The sequence below is a fragment of the Ictidomys tridecemlineatus genome, chromosome 2, assembly GCF_052094955.1.
Source record: "Ictidomys tridecemlineatus isolate mIctTri1 chromosome 2, mIctTri1.hap1, whole genome shotgun sequence".
In the NCBI taxonomy this organism is placed as follows: Eukaryota; Metazoa; Chordata; class Mammalia; order Rodentia; family Sciuridae; genus Ictidomys; species Ictidomys tridecemlineatus.
In genome coordinates, this window is record NC_135478.1 from 9,882,644 (window position 1) to 9,900,119 (window position 17,476).

Below are 17,476 nucleotides of genomic sequence, written 5' to 3' on the forward strand. Positions count from 1 at the left end.
CCGGGCACGGGGACGTCCTTCATGTGCTTCAGAGCTGGAGAAGGGTGGGTCCGGGGCAGGTGGCCCTCGGCAGGGCCTGGTGGACAGACGTGAGCTAACCAAGGTGGTGAGAGCCCCGGGAGGGGCCTGGAGCCCTGGCCAGCTCCTGGGGTGAGCGGTGGCCTGGTGTGACCAGGAGACGAAGGAGGAGCACGGGACGCTGTTCCCACAGGGCAGAGTGGCAGGGACAGAAGGCCAGATGGGGTGTGGGCGTGGAGCCTAACAGATGGCACTGCCATCGCAGATCCAAGGTGTGGGCGGGTGGACAGCAGTTTCTGTGTCTGTCCCCTCCAAGGACACTCCTCATGGGCACGTCCCCACCTGACCTTCAGCACGGGCTGGGCCACTTCGGGGGTGAATGGGTGACTCCTCACAGGGTCACTGGGCACACGGGGTGCAAGCTCAGGGTGAAGCCAGCTCCTGCAGGGGACGGAGCCAGGGCCACACCTGGCTGGCGGGGAGCCATGTCCCTCTCAGCTTCTCCGAGTGCTTTGCCGCTGATGTGACTGGGTGGCGTGGGGTCTGCCTAGTCCCCTGGCTGCAGTGGGGACCCCAGGCCCTGCCGGCCCTGCAGCTGGAGGCCCAGGGCCAGGCTCCGCAGCCCCAGTCCGCAGGTCCCTTGCCACTTCCTGGGGGCACCTGTCGCAGCTCCTCCTCAGGGAGGAGCTTCCAGAACCTGGAGGACAGCCCCGGGAGAGAGGGCCCTGGGGGCTCCGGGGGCGCCAGCCCCCGCCCCAGACTCTGCCCCCGGCAGGCGGAGGGAGCTCTGCCAGGCCCAGCCCATGGCCCGTGGCGGGTCAATAGCCACCCTGCGAGGCCCTGCGAGGGAGGGACTCGCTTCTGTAACTATTTCATGTTGTTCTTTGGGGATGAAACCCAGGCCCTGTGCCCTGTCACTGAGCCACACTCCGCCATTTGCTGAGATTGGAATGAGTGTCCCCAAAGGTCCCTGAGTTAAAGGCTGGGTCCCGGGGTCCCGGGTTCCGCTGCTGGGAGGTGCCGGGCCTCTGGGGGGGGCCTGGTGGGAGGAGTGTCCAAGAGGGGATTGTGACGCTCCCCTCCTCCTCATTTTGCATCCCGCCTCATGGGTGACTGGACTGTCCCCCAACCTGCCACCGTGATGGGCCACCCTCACCGCGGCCCCACACGACCGCGTCCTTGGACTGGGACTTCCAGACTCAGGAGCCAAATGAGCTCTTCCCCGGGCCTCGGGCTGGTTTTGTTGTTGTTGTTTTGGTGCCAGGGATGGAACTCGGGCCCTCGCCCGTGGAGCCCCGTCCCAGCCCTACTGTGTGTTTTACTTAGAGACAGGGCCTCGCTGAGTGGCTTAGCTCAATTTTGCTGAGGCTGCTTTGAACCTGCGATCCTCCTGCCTCAGCCTCCCGAGCTGCTGGGACGACAGGGGGGCCCCCGCGCCCGGCTCCCCAGTGAGGACTGACTGACATAGTCTTTCTCTCTTTCTTTCTTTCTTTTCCCCTGGAGATGAGGTCTTGGTATGTACCTGGGCTGCTCTGGAACTCCTGGCTCAAGTGGTCCTCCTGCCTCAGCCTCCTGAGGAGCTGGGAACGACAGGCATGCACCACGGAGACTGGATTTTTTTTTTTTTTTTAACTTAAATGTCTTATCCTTCAGGCTTCGATGCCCGACGCCCGATGCCCGTGGGAGACGACTGCTGGGCTGGTGAGGCTTTTCCAAATGCACAGTGGAAGGACCCCAGCCTCCTGTCTGGTGTCCAGTCCTCCTCCCCCTCCCCCTCCCCCCCCAGGTTGCTTCCCTAAAATCAGACTTTCATCCCAGCACTGCCCCGAATTCCAGAGGGGCCAGTGGTCCCAGAAGCTGGGGTGCTCTGCTTGGTCCCCCACACAGACCTGGCTCTCCCGGCCCCCAGACTCCGTGCCAAGCGATGTCACCTGTTCTGGCCCCTCCGCCAGTCATCCTTTGATGGCATCTGAAGGTGTGGGACAGCTTTCCCACGGGGTGGTCTTGAGCTGAGGAGGTAGCTCCTTGGGACGAGGCTGGGACTCGCCAGAGGCTCCTGTGCCGGGCTTCCCGCGGTGGCCATGTGGAGAGCTGTGGCTCTCGAGCGGGTGGGGCCGGTGGAGGGTGCTTAGGCTACTGGGGTGTCACTGTTGGGGGAGACAGTGCGGCTCTCAGGGACCCAGCTAGTTCCTGCAAGAGAGGGTTGTCCTAAGAGGGCAGGACGGTCCCCTTCCCCGTCTCTGGCCTCCCTCTCACCAAGTGGTCTCTTTTGCATGTCTTCCCGCCACTGTGATGCCACGGGCCACCAGGCCTGACCAGAGCTGAGCAGGAGCTAGGGACGGACTCGGGTCCCCACCACTGTGGCCAGAGGCAGCTCTCTGCCCAGAACGAGGTGCTTTGTTCCAGCAGCACCAGAGAGCTGGGTGGTGACAGGGGACCCCCAGAAACGGGTCCTCCTCGGCCGCCTAAAGGACTTCCCTTCACTGCCTGAGAGCTGGGCCTCTGATATAACCAGGGCCCCCGCCTGCCATCCCAGCAGCTCAGGAGGCTGAGGCAGGAGGATCGCGAGTTCAAAGCCTGCCTCAGCACCGCCGAGGCACTAAGCAACTCAGTGAGACCCTGTCTCTAAGTAAAATAGACAGTAGGGCTGGGATGTGGCTCAGGGGTCGAGTGCCTCGGAGTTCAATCCCTGGTACCAAAAAGAAGAAGACATAAAAAAGAAAATGATATATATATTTTTTTCTTTTTTAAAGAAGCACTGAGGGGCTGGGGCTGTAGCTCAGTTGGTGGAGCGCTCGCCTCGCAGGCACAAGGCCCGGGGTTCAATCCCCAGCACCACAAAAATAAATACATAAATACATAAAATAAAGAGAAGCAAGGAGGTGACAGCTTTCCCTTCGCGGAGGTAGCCCCTGGCTCCTTGGCAGAAAGAGTGGCCCGGTGTTGGCGACGGAGAGCCGGCCCAGGGGTGAGCCCGCACCGTCTCAGAAACCCGCAGCTCCCCATTAGATTTCCCCACTTTATCATATACATATTTTTGGATCTGGGGATGGGACCCAGGGGTGCTTTACCACTGAGCCACATCCCCAGCCTTTTCTATTTTCTATTTTTTAAATTTTATTTGGTGACAGGCTGGCCTCAAACTTGCTACCCTCCTGCCTCAGCCTCCCCAGTCGCTGGGTTTGCGGGTGCGTGCCATCATGCCCCTCCTCACGCATTTACTGGTTACTTCCCCACGACCTCCCTCCCTCAGAGCCCAGGCCCACTTTCCTTTGTTAAGATGGTGTGTAAGCCCCTGTGTCTCCCACCTGGAGCTTTGTTTTTGTGTGTAAGTGTTCATGAAGACTGTGTCTGCTCTTCTGTCCATCCCTTTTTTGGTTAGTTTAATTCACAGCCCTTCACTACTGCACCTAAAAGGGTAGACTGAGTTTTTTCTCCTGGACACAGGGTGGGTCTCCGTTTCACAGAGGGGACATCGAGGCTGGCAGAGTTAGCAAATAGGGACCGAGGACATGTCTGAAACGGGGCCTTGGGTTTCTGTGCCCCCGTTTCCTTTGCCCCTCATCTTCCAGGTGATGCACCTCAGGGTAGGGGCTGGGGGGATGGGAGAGGGCTGTGGAGACCTGGGTCCAGCTTCTGGGAATAAACTGAAGACTTGGCCTTCAGGTTCGGGAGTCTTGGAGGCTCCTCCTGGGCTCCATTCCTTGGAGGACAGATGACTGTCCTGGCTGCGGAGGGACATCCACCGGCCCTTGCTCACCCTGTCGGCCCCTGAACACATGCAGCCCCAGCACCGTGGAAGGTGGGCCCTGGTCAGAGGCTGCCAGGCCCAGGCTGCTGGCTCGGAATCCTGTGGGGTGGGGACTGGCCAGGCGGCTCTGAGGAGGTTGAACCCCCTGGTTCTCCCTGGGCCGGCGGCTTCCTGCAGGGCTGTGTCTTAGCCCTCTGCCTGCCCCCACTGGAGCCCGTGGCCTCCTGCGCCCCAGGTATGGGGCGGAGCAGGATCTGGGGGAGACACTTGCTGTCGTGCTTGATAATGATGGTGGTAGTAAAGAATGTGTCCCCATGGGCCACTACTACTGGGGACAGCGGTTCTCAAAGGGGCCCACCATCCTGAGGGCCATTGCAACCCTTCCAGGGGTGTCCCTAAGGCCACATGATGGCCCACTATGGAGGTGCAGCCTGTAGTCCCGGGGACTCAGGAGGCTGAGGCAGGAGGGTCTCAAGTCTGAGGCCAGCTTGGGAAAATTAGCAAGAGTTTGTTTCTTTTTCTTTTATATATATTTTTATATATACGGACCTTTATTTTATTCATTTATTTATATGTGGTGCTGAGGATCGAACCCAGTGCCTCACACATGCCAGGCAAGTGCTCTACCACTGAGCCACAACCTCAGCCCGAAGAGTTTGTTTCGAAATAAAAAGTAAAAAGGGCTGGGGCTGTAGCTCAGGAGTAGAGCACCTGGGTTCCATCCCTCGTCCGGTGCCTGGGGCAGGGAGACTGTCCCAGTACTGGGGATGGAACCCAGGGGTGCTGAGCTGGAGTCAGGGTTAGGGTTAGGGTGAAGTTGCCTAAGCTGGCCCTGAACCTCAGAGGGACAGGATCGCAGCTGTGTGCCACCACACCTGGCTCTCACTCATGTGTCTGCCTGGAGCTGGCCAGGCCCAGCCCTGCCCTCCCTGGGCTGTTCCCAGCATTGACCTCTGAAGTCCTCACTGGCCGCCCATCGTGTAGGGTTCTCAGGAAAATCCTCGCCCTCCGCCACAGTCTGGGGCAGAGCCCTGCGGAGACAACTGCTGGGGTGTTGGGAGGTGCCAGAGGCTTGTGCAGGCCAGGGGCGGGTCCTCAGTGTGTCCCGAGCTGTGACCCCCACCCCCAGGGCAAGGGCCTGGTGCATTCTGGGTAAGCACCCCTTGTTCCAGTCAACATCCCCCCAGAGAGACCTGGGCAGCACTTGGCAAAGGACAAAGACCACTCGAATCCGAAAGCCCTTGAATTCAACTTTTTTTATTATTTTTTTTCTTTTTAATGTCATGCAATAATTCACAGTCCCAAGCCCACGGTTTTCAAACAAGGTAGGAAAAAAAGGAAACAAGAAGCCAGGGAATTGTGGTGGTGGTTTTTTTTTTTTTTTTTCCGTTTTGTTTTTTTCTCTTTTGTTATTTCAAGCAGGACCAAATGTCAGAAAAAAATGCTTCTTTTTCTCAATCATTGATTTTTTTTGTCCTTTTTAAAATTGTTTATTGTTATTATTTTTCTTTAGATTGACTTCTGCAGGCAGTAATAGGAGGGTTTGGTATCACCGGCAAGCACTCCTGTGTGTGGCTGAGGGAGTGTGATGTGTCCCGTCTGCGTGGGGCTCTGGGGTCGCATCTTCCTTGTGTCCTCGCCACAGCAGCCACCAGCATTCAATCACCAGGGAAAGGATTCAATTGAGATGATAAAACTCATCAATAGAAGCGATTTGTTTTCTCCCCGTTTTTCTTTTAAAAATGTTGTTGTTGTTATTATTTTTTTTTTGTTTTTTTCCCGTTTTCCCCAAAGTTCTCCAAAAAGGGCTGAGTGTTTGGAATCCCTTGGCTGCGGTTGGTCTGTCTTGGCCGCCCTGGAGCCCCTGGCCGGGGGAGGTCAGGGCTGGGGGGCCGTCGATGCCCGGGAGGGTCTCTTCTGGCGGAGGGGTTTGTGGACCCCCTCGCGGCCCAGCCCTGGCCCCGAGGCTGGGGCCTTCCGTCGGGCGGGTCCTCTGGGCCCGCGGTGCTGGGCAGGTGGCGCGAGGCGGCCCGGCGCGGCTCCTCCCGGCGGGTGTGTGCGTGGGGTGCGTGGGGGCGCCGGGCGGGTGAGGGGCCACCTCGCCCGGACTTAGCACCAGTCGTCGTCGCTCTCGCTGTAGGGCTCGTGCAGGCCTTTCCGGGAGCCCGGCCCTCGGGGCCTGGCCACCCCGTGGACCGGGTAGTAGCCGTTGGGGAGTCTCCGGTGGCGGGAAGGCGAGGCGCAGGCGGGGCCGTGGGCCCGGGGAGTCCTGGGCGATCGCCCGGCGGCGCCCGAGGACGTGTGTCGTGGGAGGGGTGGCGCGTCGTAGGGCCCGGCCATGGCCTCCTCCTCGCCGATGCCGCCGCCGCCCGGGCCGTCGGCCTCGTCGTAGTCAGAGCCCCGGTAGTAGCCGTGGTGCCGGGGACCCGGGGGTCCCTCGGACATGTGCGGACCCGACGTCGGCCACCGGGACCCTCCGTGGCGACAGGCCCTGGGGGACTCGCTCCTGGCAGGGCCCGGAGCTCGCCGCTCCATCCCGGGCGAGCGGCTGCTGCCGTGGCCCCCAGTGGCCGGCCGCTCCCCGGCCAGCGGCTCGGCGGCGGGGCCCGGGTACCTCCGAGGGCCGCTGGTGGCCGCCCGGCCCGGCCTGGCCACCGCCTGCTGCTGCTGCTGCTGCGGGGGGCCCGGGGCGCCGGCCTTACGGATCACGGGGGAATAGGACACGTGTGGCCGGGGAGTGGAGGGGGTCTGGGGGAGCTGGCGGCGTCCCCGCCGTGGAGTGCTGGTACCAGATGTTGAGGGGGCTGGGCTTCCACTGACCGAACTACTGCCCTACACGAAAATTGAAACAAAGGAAATCAAAAAAAAAGATACAACAAAATCAACCAGGAGGAGACGGGAGGAGACACAGGAGGGGGGGAGGGGGAGGGCAACGGAAACCGAACGGGACAGGAGAGGGTCCGGGGGGAGGAGGAGGGGACACAGGACATCCGAATGGAAAAAAAGGAGAAAAGCCACAGCCACAGGGAGGGGGAGACAGGAGGGGGGTCAAAACCAACACAACAAAGTGAGAAGAGAAATGAGAGATGGAGTTTTGTAAGTTTCGGGGTTAAAATAGCAGAAGTTTCAAAAATTACTCACAGGCGTCCATAGGACAGAAATCATAATCGAAACAAAAAGGGAAGCCGGGTTAAAGGAAAGCGGGAGGCGGGGGCAGCGCGGGCGGGACGCGGGGACCGACCGCGCGGGTCCTGGGCGCCTACGCGCCCGCAACCAAGGAGGGAGCGGCGGCGGCGGGGCTGCGGCGGGCGGGCGGGCGAGGGAGCCGGGTCAGGGCGCAGGGCCACCCCCGCCCGGGGCCCTGGGCTCCAGGAGGCAGCGTGTGCCGGTCGGGGCCGCCACCGGGATCGGGACCTGCCCGGGTGGCCGTGGGTGGGGGGCCGCCTGCAGGTGTGGCTGGGGGGCCGGTCCCCGCCTGCGGTTTGCGCGTGCCACACCCACCTGCCGGTGCGCCATGTGCTCTCGGCCCTCGCTGGGCGAGCGGGACCAGCGCTGGTCCCGCGCCCTGGCCCGACCGTGGTCCGGCCGCTCCTGGGCGTAGCGCTCCTTGTCGGGGGGCGGGGGGTGGTGGTGGTGGTGGTGGTGGTGGTGTTGCCGGTGCTTCCGGTCCTTGGGTCGGCCCCGTTCCTGGTCCCGCTCTTTGGAAGGCAGGTCCCCGGACTGGGTGGTCATGCTCAGGTCGGTTCCCAAGCCTGGCCGGGAACACAGAAGGACAGACCCCAGGTAGCCTTGGGGCATGGCAGGGCGTGCACACAGGAGCCCAGCCGGGGTCCAGGGGCCCTAGAGAGGCCTGGTGACGGCCAAGGCCGGTTGCGACTCCGGTCCCTGCACTCTTTGCAGCGGCACCTGTCCCCTGTCCAGTCTCGTCCCTCTCCACCTCCCCCGTCCGGTGGAGTCCCTGCGGCAGCCCACCTGTGTCCACGTCTGTGTAGCGGCCCAGGGAGCGCTCAGAGGCGCGGTGGCCGCGGTCCCGGCGGCGCTGGTGGTGCCGCTGGTTCTCCTCTGGGGGGACCCTCTCCAGGGAGTAGTCGTCCAGGCGCCGAGCCTTGGGGCCCAGCACCGATGCTGAGCGCTTCATGGGGCTGGTGTCGGAGATGGTCTGGGGTTGGGGGACAGGCCGTGGGCTGGAGTCAGAGGCCAGCACTGAGAAGTGCCATCCTTTCCTACCCCGTCCTGGCAGCCTGGCTGGTGCAGGGCCATCTGAGACTGGGGTGTGGCCATCTGGGGAGTGGGTCCAGGGGTGCGCTAGGGTCCTGGACACAGGCTGGCTAGGTGCGGTGAGAGCGGAGCCCTGGGAACTCCTCTGTCCTCTTTCCAGGTCCCCTGGCCCCTCACCACGCCACTGATTCTCAGGACCCACAGCCCTGGGGGCCTAGCCAGGGTGGGCAGGTGGACGAAGGGAAGCACTGTCCCCCTACAAGGCGCAAGCCTGGGAGCCCTGGGCTGCAGGTCCACACCTGCCCTGGCTGCCACCTGCCCTCCAGGGACGGAGAGGAGCCAGGTTCCCCCGGCCAGCTCAGCTCAGCACCTCGCTGGCCCAGGGGCCGCTATCTTCTGACCCCTTGACCCTGGTGCCAGCTGCCCAGGTCCAGGCTAGGGGCTGCCCTGGCACTCGAGGCCCTGAGGACCCCATCCTTGGCCTCACTTGCTGCGCCCCTGGGTCAAGCGCTGACCCATGCAGGGCCTGTGATTCTCCGTGGCCGGCGGAAGACAGCAGCAGGGACATGGCGGGGACCCCACCCTCACGCAGGACCCGCCTGCTTGCTGCTGGACGCCCTGCCCTAGGCGGGGGCTGTGAAGGACTCAGACTGCAGGGCTGGGGTCCACGGTGGAGCTGGAGGACGACCCCCAGAGAGAGGGGACGGCGGGGGGCTGTGACGAGGGGAGTGGGGGGATGGCCCCCCACACACAGGACACACACATGAGGAGAGGGCTCCATGGGGGAGGGTGTGGTCTGCAAAGAAAGGTGGGGCCAGGCGGCCAGAGATGGGGAGTGCCCCAGGGGCTGGGGAGGAAGAGGGGCCGGAGCCCAGCTGGGGCTGCAGGGCGTACATACACTGAGGTCATTCCCACGTGGCCGGCCCCTTCTCCTCTGTCACAGCCCCACGGGATGGTGCACACAGAAAGAACAGAAAGAAGAAAATAAATATAAAAGGCAGGGAGGAGGTGGTGGAGGGCGGAGCATGGAGCGGTGTGGGGAGGGGGTCAGGTCCTGGTGAGCAGGCCGCTGGCTGTCCCCAGCAGGTACAGAGGAGACAGACACACAGACAGATGGCAGAGGCACGACACCAACAGAGGGGACGGCTGGCCACAGGCCCCTGCCCATGCAGGGCCCTGGTCCTGGCTCCCGGGGAGGCCCCCAGCTTCCAGGGGGGCCCCAGATGCCCCGCCCGGTCTTCTCTGGGGCCCAGCAGCCACGTCCCAGACCAGGGACCGGGCAGCCACATGCAGCACAGGGCCTCGCACCCAGCCTCACAGCCACCAGAGGCCAGGCCCTCGGGCCACCCTGCCCTGCTAGGCACAGCGCAGCCTGCGCCGGGTGCAGACAGCCACAGCACAGCACCGAAGCTCCCCAGCCAGACATGCCGCCCGCCACCCGCAGCTCCCGCCCCGCAGCCGCCAGGGGCGCTGCCCTGCACTCCAGCCGCACTTGGAAAGCCGGCAGGCAGCCCGCCATGCTGCTGGCCTCTGCCCTCCTCGGGAGGGCGGTGGGATGGTCCCTCCTGCCTCCCCGCGAGTGGGCCCAGCCGCCGGGCAAACGGCCACGCAGACACACGCAGCAGGCACACGCTGCCCTGCAGCCGCACGGAGACCTGACAGGGACACGCCCGCAGCTGCCCACACCCCCAGCCCTGCCTCCCAGGACCGCCCATGCCAGACCCACGAGTGTGCGTGCCTGGCACACGCCACACACAAGTGAGTGTGCTGGTGTGCACGCATGTGGGGTGTATGAGGTGCGGGTGTGAGGTGTGCACGCAAGGTGCGTGCACGTGAGGTGAGGGTGCATGAGGTGTGTAAGGTGCATGTGCGTGAGGTGTGAGGGTGCGTGAGGTGCACGCGCGTGAGTGGGTGTGTGAGGGGTGGGTGTGTGTGGTGCGGGTGTGTGTGGTGCGCAGGTGTGAGGTGGAGGTGTGAGGTGCTCGTGCGTGAGGTGTGGGTGCTTGAGGTGCATAAGGTGCGTGAAGGGCGAGTGCGTGAGGTGCGCATGTAAGGGGTGGGTACGTGGGGTGCGCAGGTGTGAAGTGCGGGTGCGTGAGGTATGCAGGTGTCAGGTGTGAGGTGCACGTGTGTGAGGTGCATGTGTAAGGTGCATGTGCGTGAATTGCGCGTGTTGCACGCGTGAAGGGTGGGTGCGTGAGGTGCGCGTGTATGAGGTGTGCATGAGGTGCTGGTGCGTGAAGTGGGAGTGTATGAGGTGTGCATGTGAGGTGCGGGTGTGTGAGGTGCGCACACGTAGGTGCATGTGTGAGGTGCGTGAAGTGCGTGGAATTTCGGGGTGCGCGTGCTGGGTTTTCCCCAGTGCTGGGAGGGAACCCAGGGCGTGTGCGGGGCCAGACGGCTGCACGCGGGCCACGCCCAGCCTGGGGCTTGTCGTAGGGGACTGTGCCCGTGGCTCCACCCCGCGCTGCACCCCAGCCGGCCCTCCCTCAGGTTTTCAGACGCCCAGGGCGGCCTTGAACTTGGATCCTCCCAGCACAGGGCTCTGAGCAGGGCGGTGCCCCCTGGGCCATGGCTTCCGGAGGGCAGCTCTCCGGGCCACGGCCCCTCCCTCTCTGTCCCCAGCAGGGCAGAGGAGAACCACTGGCCGCGGCCACCAAGCTCACCCCAGGGCCCTCCCCTTCCTGGCTCCACCAGGGGGGCCAAGGGCCAGGCCCGTCAGGGGCTCCCGGTGAGGCCAGCGTGGGGGCTGCCCGCAGGGTGCGGTGCGGTGCGGTGGCCCCCCTCGGGCGGTGAAAGCCCTCACCTGGTTCTCGGCCGGGAGGCGGGGCATGGAGGCGGCGCGGGCCTGGCCTTCCATGGGGAGGTAGTGCTCGCTGTCCGAGTAGCCATCGGTGCCCATCTCGCGCATCTCCACCGACTGCGGGGCAGAGGGCAGGGCCTGGTTAGCCCCGGGACCTGACTCGGGGCCCCAGGGAAGGCTCGGTGTCTGTGGGGGGTGCCTGCTGCAGGCGCCGGCGACCTGGGACCCGTGGGGGCAGGGGCACCTGAGAGCTGGGCTGACTGTTGGGCAGGTCGGCCGGGGGCCCTCGCTCTGGGCTCCACGTGCCCGTCTTCTGGAACATCTCCTGGGCCCGCTGCGTCACCCAGGACGGACTCTCCTTGATGCCGCCTTCATGAGCCATCCTGTGGGGGACACAGAGGCAGGTGGGGGGCACTCAGGGGTTCTGCCTGGGCGCTGGCACCTCACTGCCCCCCCACTCTGGCCAGACCCACACTCACAGGCTGACTCCGGGGTCCAGCTGGGTGGAGGGGAGGGCATTCTGGCCGGGTCCCCCCTCCTGTGACGGGGACGGGGGCTCCATGCGCTGGAACATGAGAGGGGTCCGGTTCTGGGGGGCAGAGAGCAGCATGTGTGCACAGGGGCAGGGACGGGGTGGGGACGAAGGAGGGGAACGGAGGCTCAGGCTGTGGGCGAGGCTGGGCTGAGCAGAGCAGGGGGGGCTTTGGAGGGGGTGCTGAGACCCCACCCTGCGACATTCCAGAAGTCCCCCACCACTTTTTTGCAGTGTCGGGGATGGAACCCTGGGCCTGCTGATCAGTCACTCAGGTCTGATCCTCCTGGACTCCTCCACTCCCCAGCCGGCCCCGCCCTGGCCTCTGCCCGGCACCTGGCACCTGGAGCAGCCCAGCCCTCCCGGCTCCCCACCTTAGTGCCCAGAGGGTGCCCAAGGGCTAGACCTGGCCCCTCCGCTGTGCAGGACCCTTCCAGCTCCCCTCTCAGTTGGGATAAAACTGAATGTCCCCTCCATCTCTGAGCTCTGCCCTGTGACTCCGGCCCAATGTCCCCCTGGCTCACCGTCCTCTGCCCCTCTCCGTCCTCCTCGTCCTCCAGCCTCAGCCTTTGCACTGTCTCTTTCCTCTGCCGAGGAGGACGCTGTTCCCTGGGTGCCAGCCTGCTCCTGCCGTCCTCCCTCCCTGCCTTCCGGTCTCCAGGCCCCACCTGCGCGGCTCCACACCGCTCCCCTCTTCTCCCCTCTTCAGGTCCGCAGGGCGCCATGGCCCTCATTATTTGCCACCATGAGATGTGCTTAGTCACTTGCTGCTGTTGGTGGGTCCCCACCTAGAACGGCTGCTCTCCGAGGGCAGGAATCTGGTCTGTTCTGCTCCCATCTGCAACCCCCCGGTGACCGATGACCCCGAGCACTGGGGACAGCACCCAACACCCAGTGACCTTCAGCAAGTGCTGGTGGAGGGGACGAATCGTCCAGGCTGCATTTCCTTGAGATGGCCCTGCTTGGCAGTGACCTGCCCTAGTTCTGGTTGGTTCCCATGGTGACAAGCCAGCCCCTGTCTTCCAGCTTGGGTGTCCCCAGGGCGATGGACGCTGGTACCTGCTCCTCGCGCATGGCCTGCAGCTTCTTGGCCTTGCTCTGCCGGTAATACTCCATGATCATCATGGCTGCGTAGATCTTCCCCACCGTCAGGTCCGTGGCTGGGGGCACAGGAGAGCTCAGGTGCCGCCCGCCCCTCCGGCTCCCGCCCCCACTGTGCGGGGGTCCCGGCCCAGGGTGGGCTCGGCTCTTACATTTGTGAGGTGTGACCAGCAGGTCCAGCGTCTTCTGGGACAGGTTTGGCCAGATGGCCATCATCTCCTTCCGCAGCTCTGCGTCCATCTGCTGCTTGTCGGCCCCACCTGCAGTGTGGGCGCAACAGATGCTGACCGCCTCCCCCGTACCAGCAGCCGCTGGGGCAGCTGCCAAGCCACAGCTCCCTAGAGTGTGGCCACAGCCGCTGTGATCCCAGAGGAAGTCCTGGTCCTCGGCAGGGCCAGGGCTGGGGGACGGCTTTGTAGGGACAGTCCAGTGCTGCAAGGGGCTGGGTCAGCTGAGGGCCCAGTCCTGGCTGCCGCTCTCACCAAGTGCCTGGCTAAGTCGCTAGACTCTCCTCTCTCTGTGCTGGGGATGGAACCCAGAGCCTTCTGCCGCTGAGCCACACCCAGCCTCTGCACGTGCACCGTTAGGAACCCCAGTTACTCCATCTCAGAATGGGGTGACATTCTGTCTGGCTGAGGACCAAGGGAGTTAATGTGCGTCCAGCCCTGGGACAGCGTCTCCCCCAGGGTCAGTACTGCAGCTCTATCCTTTGAACGTGGGCCACGCCCTCTCAAGCCCCTGTTGGACCCAGTTCCTCTCGTGAGGTGTGAGGACTACAGTCTGGAGGGGCCATGAGGGCTCTGTCCCTGCATTGGATCCTGAGGCTTGGAGAGGGAAAGGGCAGACAGCAAAGACACACAGCCTCGGGTACTACCCGTCTCTCTCCATGTGATTGGTGCCTGGGACTTGATAACCAGAAGGCCCTCACCAGACAGGTCCCCTGATGCCGGACCTTCCGTACCTTGAGCCAAAATGTTTTTTTTTTTTTTTTTTTTTTTTTAGTGCTGGGATGGAACCCAGGGCCTCACGCAAGCTAGGCCAGGACTCTACAACTGAGCTGCACCCTGGCGCTAGAAGGGCCTTTTTGCTAACGCGCAGGTGAAACTCAAAGCTCAGATCTATTTTGGAGCAAGGACACTGAAGCCAGGGACAGTTGAACTGCTGCCCCACCCCGCCTCCTCGGATCTGGGCTGGCTCCGGCTCCCGCTGTCTACTCCGCATGCCGCCACCAGAGGGCGCCGCGAGCACCTGCGTCAGGCCCCACTCCGGCGGAGCGCCCGAATCCTCAGGCCAGGCTCACGGTTCCCTGCCTGCTCTGTCCTCAGCCCCGCGGCTCCTCCTGGCTCCCCTTCAGCCGCACCGACCTCCCCACTGCTCCTTAAATGTGCCCGGCATGCTCCTGCCTCAGGCCGTTCCATGATCCTTGTGCGGCGAGCTTTCTGTGCTAGGACAGTTTCCTAAGAAAATCTGCGTGGCCCCCTCTCTCCCCTCCTCCTGCAGCGGTCTGCTCAGATCCTCTGCCGAAGAGGCCTAGGGGACCTCGGTCACCAAGCACCGTCCCCCCACCCATCGCTTTCTATTGACTTGGGCTTTCTCTTTTGACTTAAGTGGTTGTCCCCTATATCACCGCGAGAGGGCGCGCGCACGCCCGTTTTCACCCCTTTCTTTTGGACTCGGGGTCTCGCTATGTTGCCCACGCGGGCAACTAACTCCTGGCTCCAGTGATCCTGCTGCCTCAGCCTCCCCGGTGGCTGGGACCACAGGCGTGCAGCACCGCACCTCGCCCCTGGCTTCCCTTTCTTTTCTCTCGTGGCCACAGGGTCTAGGGATGTGGAGTTCTGCGGTCCCTGGGGCGGATCCTCCGGTTGGGAGGTGAAGACCATTGGTGATGACCTGGGATCCCCTTGGCGCGGGAACCTTTTCTTCTTCCTTTCTCTTTGCAGAGCTGGGGCTTGAACCCAGGAATGCTCCTCCACTGGCTGCACTCCCGGCCTCCTTTTTTCTTTTAAGATAGGGTCTTGCTAAGGCGCTGAGGCTGGCCTGGAACCTGAGATCCTCCTGCCTCGGCCTCCTGAGCTACTGGAATTACAGGTGGGCACCAGCGCCCTGCCCTTAGGAGGATTTTAAATGTTCCCAACACAAAGAAATCACAGGCGCTGGGGGCACTGGGTGCTGACTGCCCTGATCTGATCACTACACACCCTGATCTATCCCTGCACACCGCACCCCACAGACACCTGTAATTATTACATGTCAACTTAAAGTAAGATGAACTGGGGCGGGGCTGGGGCTCAGGGCTAGAGCGCTCGCCTAGCACGTGCGAGGCCCTGGGCTCCATCCTCAGACCCCATAGAAATCAATCAATAAATAAAGGTGTAAAATTATAAAAAGAAACATACTGCAAACATGTTTCTAGTTTCTCTGGGAGAGAAGGAACTAGGAGGGGCTGAACTGTGTCCCCACCCCCTGCCGAGTTCCTGAGGGGCTGCACTGTGTCCCTGTCCCCTGCCGAGTTCCTACGTGCAGCCCTCACCACCAGCGTGGCCATGGCTGGAGCCTCAGCGAGGTCAGTGGGGCCCTAGGAGGGCAGCTGGTGTCCTGGACAAAAGGGCCGGGGAGGGTGGCCCCTGGGCGCCAAGGCTAAGGCTGAGGACAAGCCTGCGGCCACCCTAGTCCACTGCAGCCACCCAGGGTGTGGTCCTGGTGGCCTGAGCAGACAAACACCTGCGCTCAGGCCTCTGACCTCGCCAGCCAGGACGCTGGGCACGATCCTGCTGAGGCACCTGGAGCCGTGGGTGCTGAGCGGCCTCCCTGCAGGAAGCACCACCTGCCCACGTGCAGACCCAGGCTGCGGCAGGCCTGCCAGGTGTCCCTGGGTCAGAATGCCCCCGATGGGAACCACCCGTCCCTCTGCCCAGTGGCTCTGGGCTGCACTCAGGCTGGGAAAAGCATGGGGTGGCCTCTGCGAGGTGGCGGGTTCGTGTGAGGCTGCCTGGGCTTGCTCCTTCTTGGGTACAGAACGACTGGCACTGGTGATCCCGGGCAGGAGGTCCTTGGCAGGTGGGCAGCAGTCACCCCAGCTGGCCGCCTCGGGTGCTGCCCGAGGGGTCTGCCTCCTGTCTCCCCCGCGTGGTCAGCTGGACCCCACCTCATGGCTGCAGGTGCCCCTGTGTGGGGAACGCAGAGCCACCTCTCGGGGTTCGACACACAGAGGCCACTCCATGCAGTGACAACCAAGAAGGTCCCTGGACACTGGCCAGAGTCCCTGAGGGCGGAACTGCCTCTGCCTCTGAACCTGGACCCCACCTCCCCGTTCTTCTCGCCGTAGCGCTTGTCACCTCTAGCTGTTAACTCTACTTGGTGGCTCCGGGGACCCAGGCCTGCAGCTGCCCCTCCACCAGGTGGCTGGCCGGCTCTTGCCTCAGCCGCAGTGTGTATTGTGCCCCTTTCTCCTCGGTGCCTGGGGACAGGGGGTCGCTGTCCCCTGTGGTATCTCAAATGTCAAGGGCAGGGCTGGGCACACAGCAGGTGCTCAACTAATGCTTTTGCTCAGAGCCACCATCACGGTCGCCAGTGGGGGCCCCAGACAGGGTGCCAGGAAGCCAGGGCCAGCCAAGGCTCCCGGCTGGGGAGCTCTTCCAAGGACAAGGCAAGGGCGGCCCTGCCTTGGGAATGCCGTGTGCGGGGGAGGACGGTGTGGCCACCAGGGGCTCTGGCCCCTGTTACTGCCCCGCCCGGAGCGCCTGTCCCCCAGGAGACCCCACCGCTGCCCATCAGGGTCAGCGCCCTCCAGGGCGGCCAGGGCTGCGGGTTTACATCTCCCCAGGCAGGTGGCGGCTCTGCCCTCTTGGCCTGGGGCAGAGGGAGGCCTAAGTCCCTCAGGAGGAGGCCCCGGGTCCAACGTAACATCTAGATACAGGGGGGACGGGGGAATGGCCTGTTCCAGATCCTCCTGGACAGACACAGAGAAGAGGGGGACGGAGGCAGAGGGACAGAGAGGGCCCCCACCTGCCTCCCCGGTGCACAGGGTGGCAACATGATATCTGAGAGCCTGCAAAGTGAGGGGGCTCATCTGTCCCCTGTGGCCTAGGCCAGCAGCAGAGGACGCTCAGGGCTGCAGGGAGGGGCGGGGGTGGTGCCCCAGGGCAGGCTCCAGGGCACCCCAAAGAGGCGGCCGCGGTCCTGTGACCGGGACTGAAGGCTCCTGGATAAAGTCACAGCCAGGTTCTTCCGGGTCCTTCAGAGACCAGCCCGGCCTGGCCAAGCCCTGGGCTGTGGCCTCAGGGACCCAAGTGTGGAGCTCAGGGCCCTCGGGCGACACAGGGGCGTCCGCAGCCACTAAATCTGGTGGGACTTGAGACTCGCAGCTACATGAGCTGCTTGTCTTTTTGTTTGTGGGGCTGGGGACCGCACCCAGGGCCCGTGCACCTTGGCAGGTGCCCTCCCGCAGAGCTGTCCCTGGCCCAGCTGCTGTTCTTAATAAGGCTCCCCGCCTCAGGTTATTTCACGACAGTGACAGACATTGGACTAACTCAGGTTGACCGCCCGGGTCTGTGGTCCCCACAGAGGGCGCCCGTGGAGATGAGGCTGGAGGGTCCCCGCCTCTGCTCTAGAGCCAGGGCGTCTCCTCCTGGAGGCCAGGTCGGTGAGGCAGCCCCTGGCTGCGGGCCGCTCTGTCCTGCCCCACCCCTGCCTCAGGGCCTTTGCACCTCCGGAGCCTTCTCCCCAGGCTTTTCCCTCAGAACCTTCTTGGGGAGCCCCCGTCTACAGGGGTGTCTGGCGCACATGACAGGACACCCTGAGGGTTTGCGGAAGAGTGCGCAGCGACAAAGGGGTGGCATCTCGGCCCTGTGCCTGCTTCCCCCTCGGGGCGAGCGGTCGGCCCTGCCCTTACCCTTGGCTATCTTGATGTCCAGGGCTGTGCGGATCAGCGCCATGAGGGTGGAGTTGAAGTGGACCGTGTTGTCATCCGCGACGGGCAAATCCATCCGCAGGAGCCTCTAGGAGAACCCGGGGGAGGGCCGTCACTCTGGGGTCCTCCGCGGGGGTCCCC

The 17,476-nt window shown here is 63.6% G+C and overlaps 1 protein-coding gene across 1 annotated transcript in view; it reads right to left on the bottom strand.

Annotated features, from left to right (window-relative positions):
• Positions 1-5,006: 5,006 nt before the first annotated feature.
• Positions 5,007-17,476, bottom strand: part of Cacna1a (calcium voltage-gated channel subunit alpha1 A) — a 168,258-nt gene continuing 155,788 nt past the window's right edge. The window contains 11 exon segments of the mRNA XM_078025870.1: positions 5,007-5,979; positions 5,981-6,601; positions 7,271-7,521; positions 7,742-7,928; positions 8,886-8,921; positions 10,794-10,907; positions 11,035-11,173; positions 11,270-11,379; positions 12,382-12,482; positions 12,576-12,683; positions 17,318-17,423. Coding sequence (XP_077881996.1) covers positions 5,527-5,979; positions 5,981-6,601; positions 7,271-7,521; positions 7,742-7,928; positions 8,886-8,921; positions 10,794-10,907; positions 11,035-11,173; positions 11,270-11,379; positions 12,382-12,482; positions 12,576-12,683; positions 17,318-17,423 — 2,226 coding nt within the window. The 3' untranslated portion in view covers positions 5,007-5,526.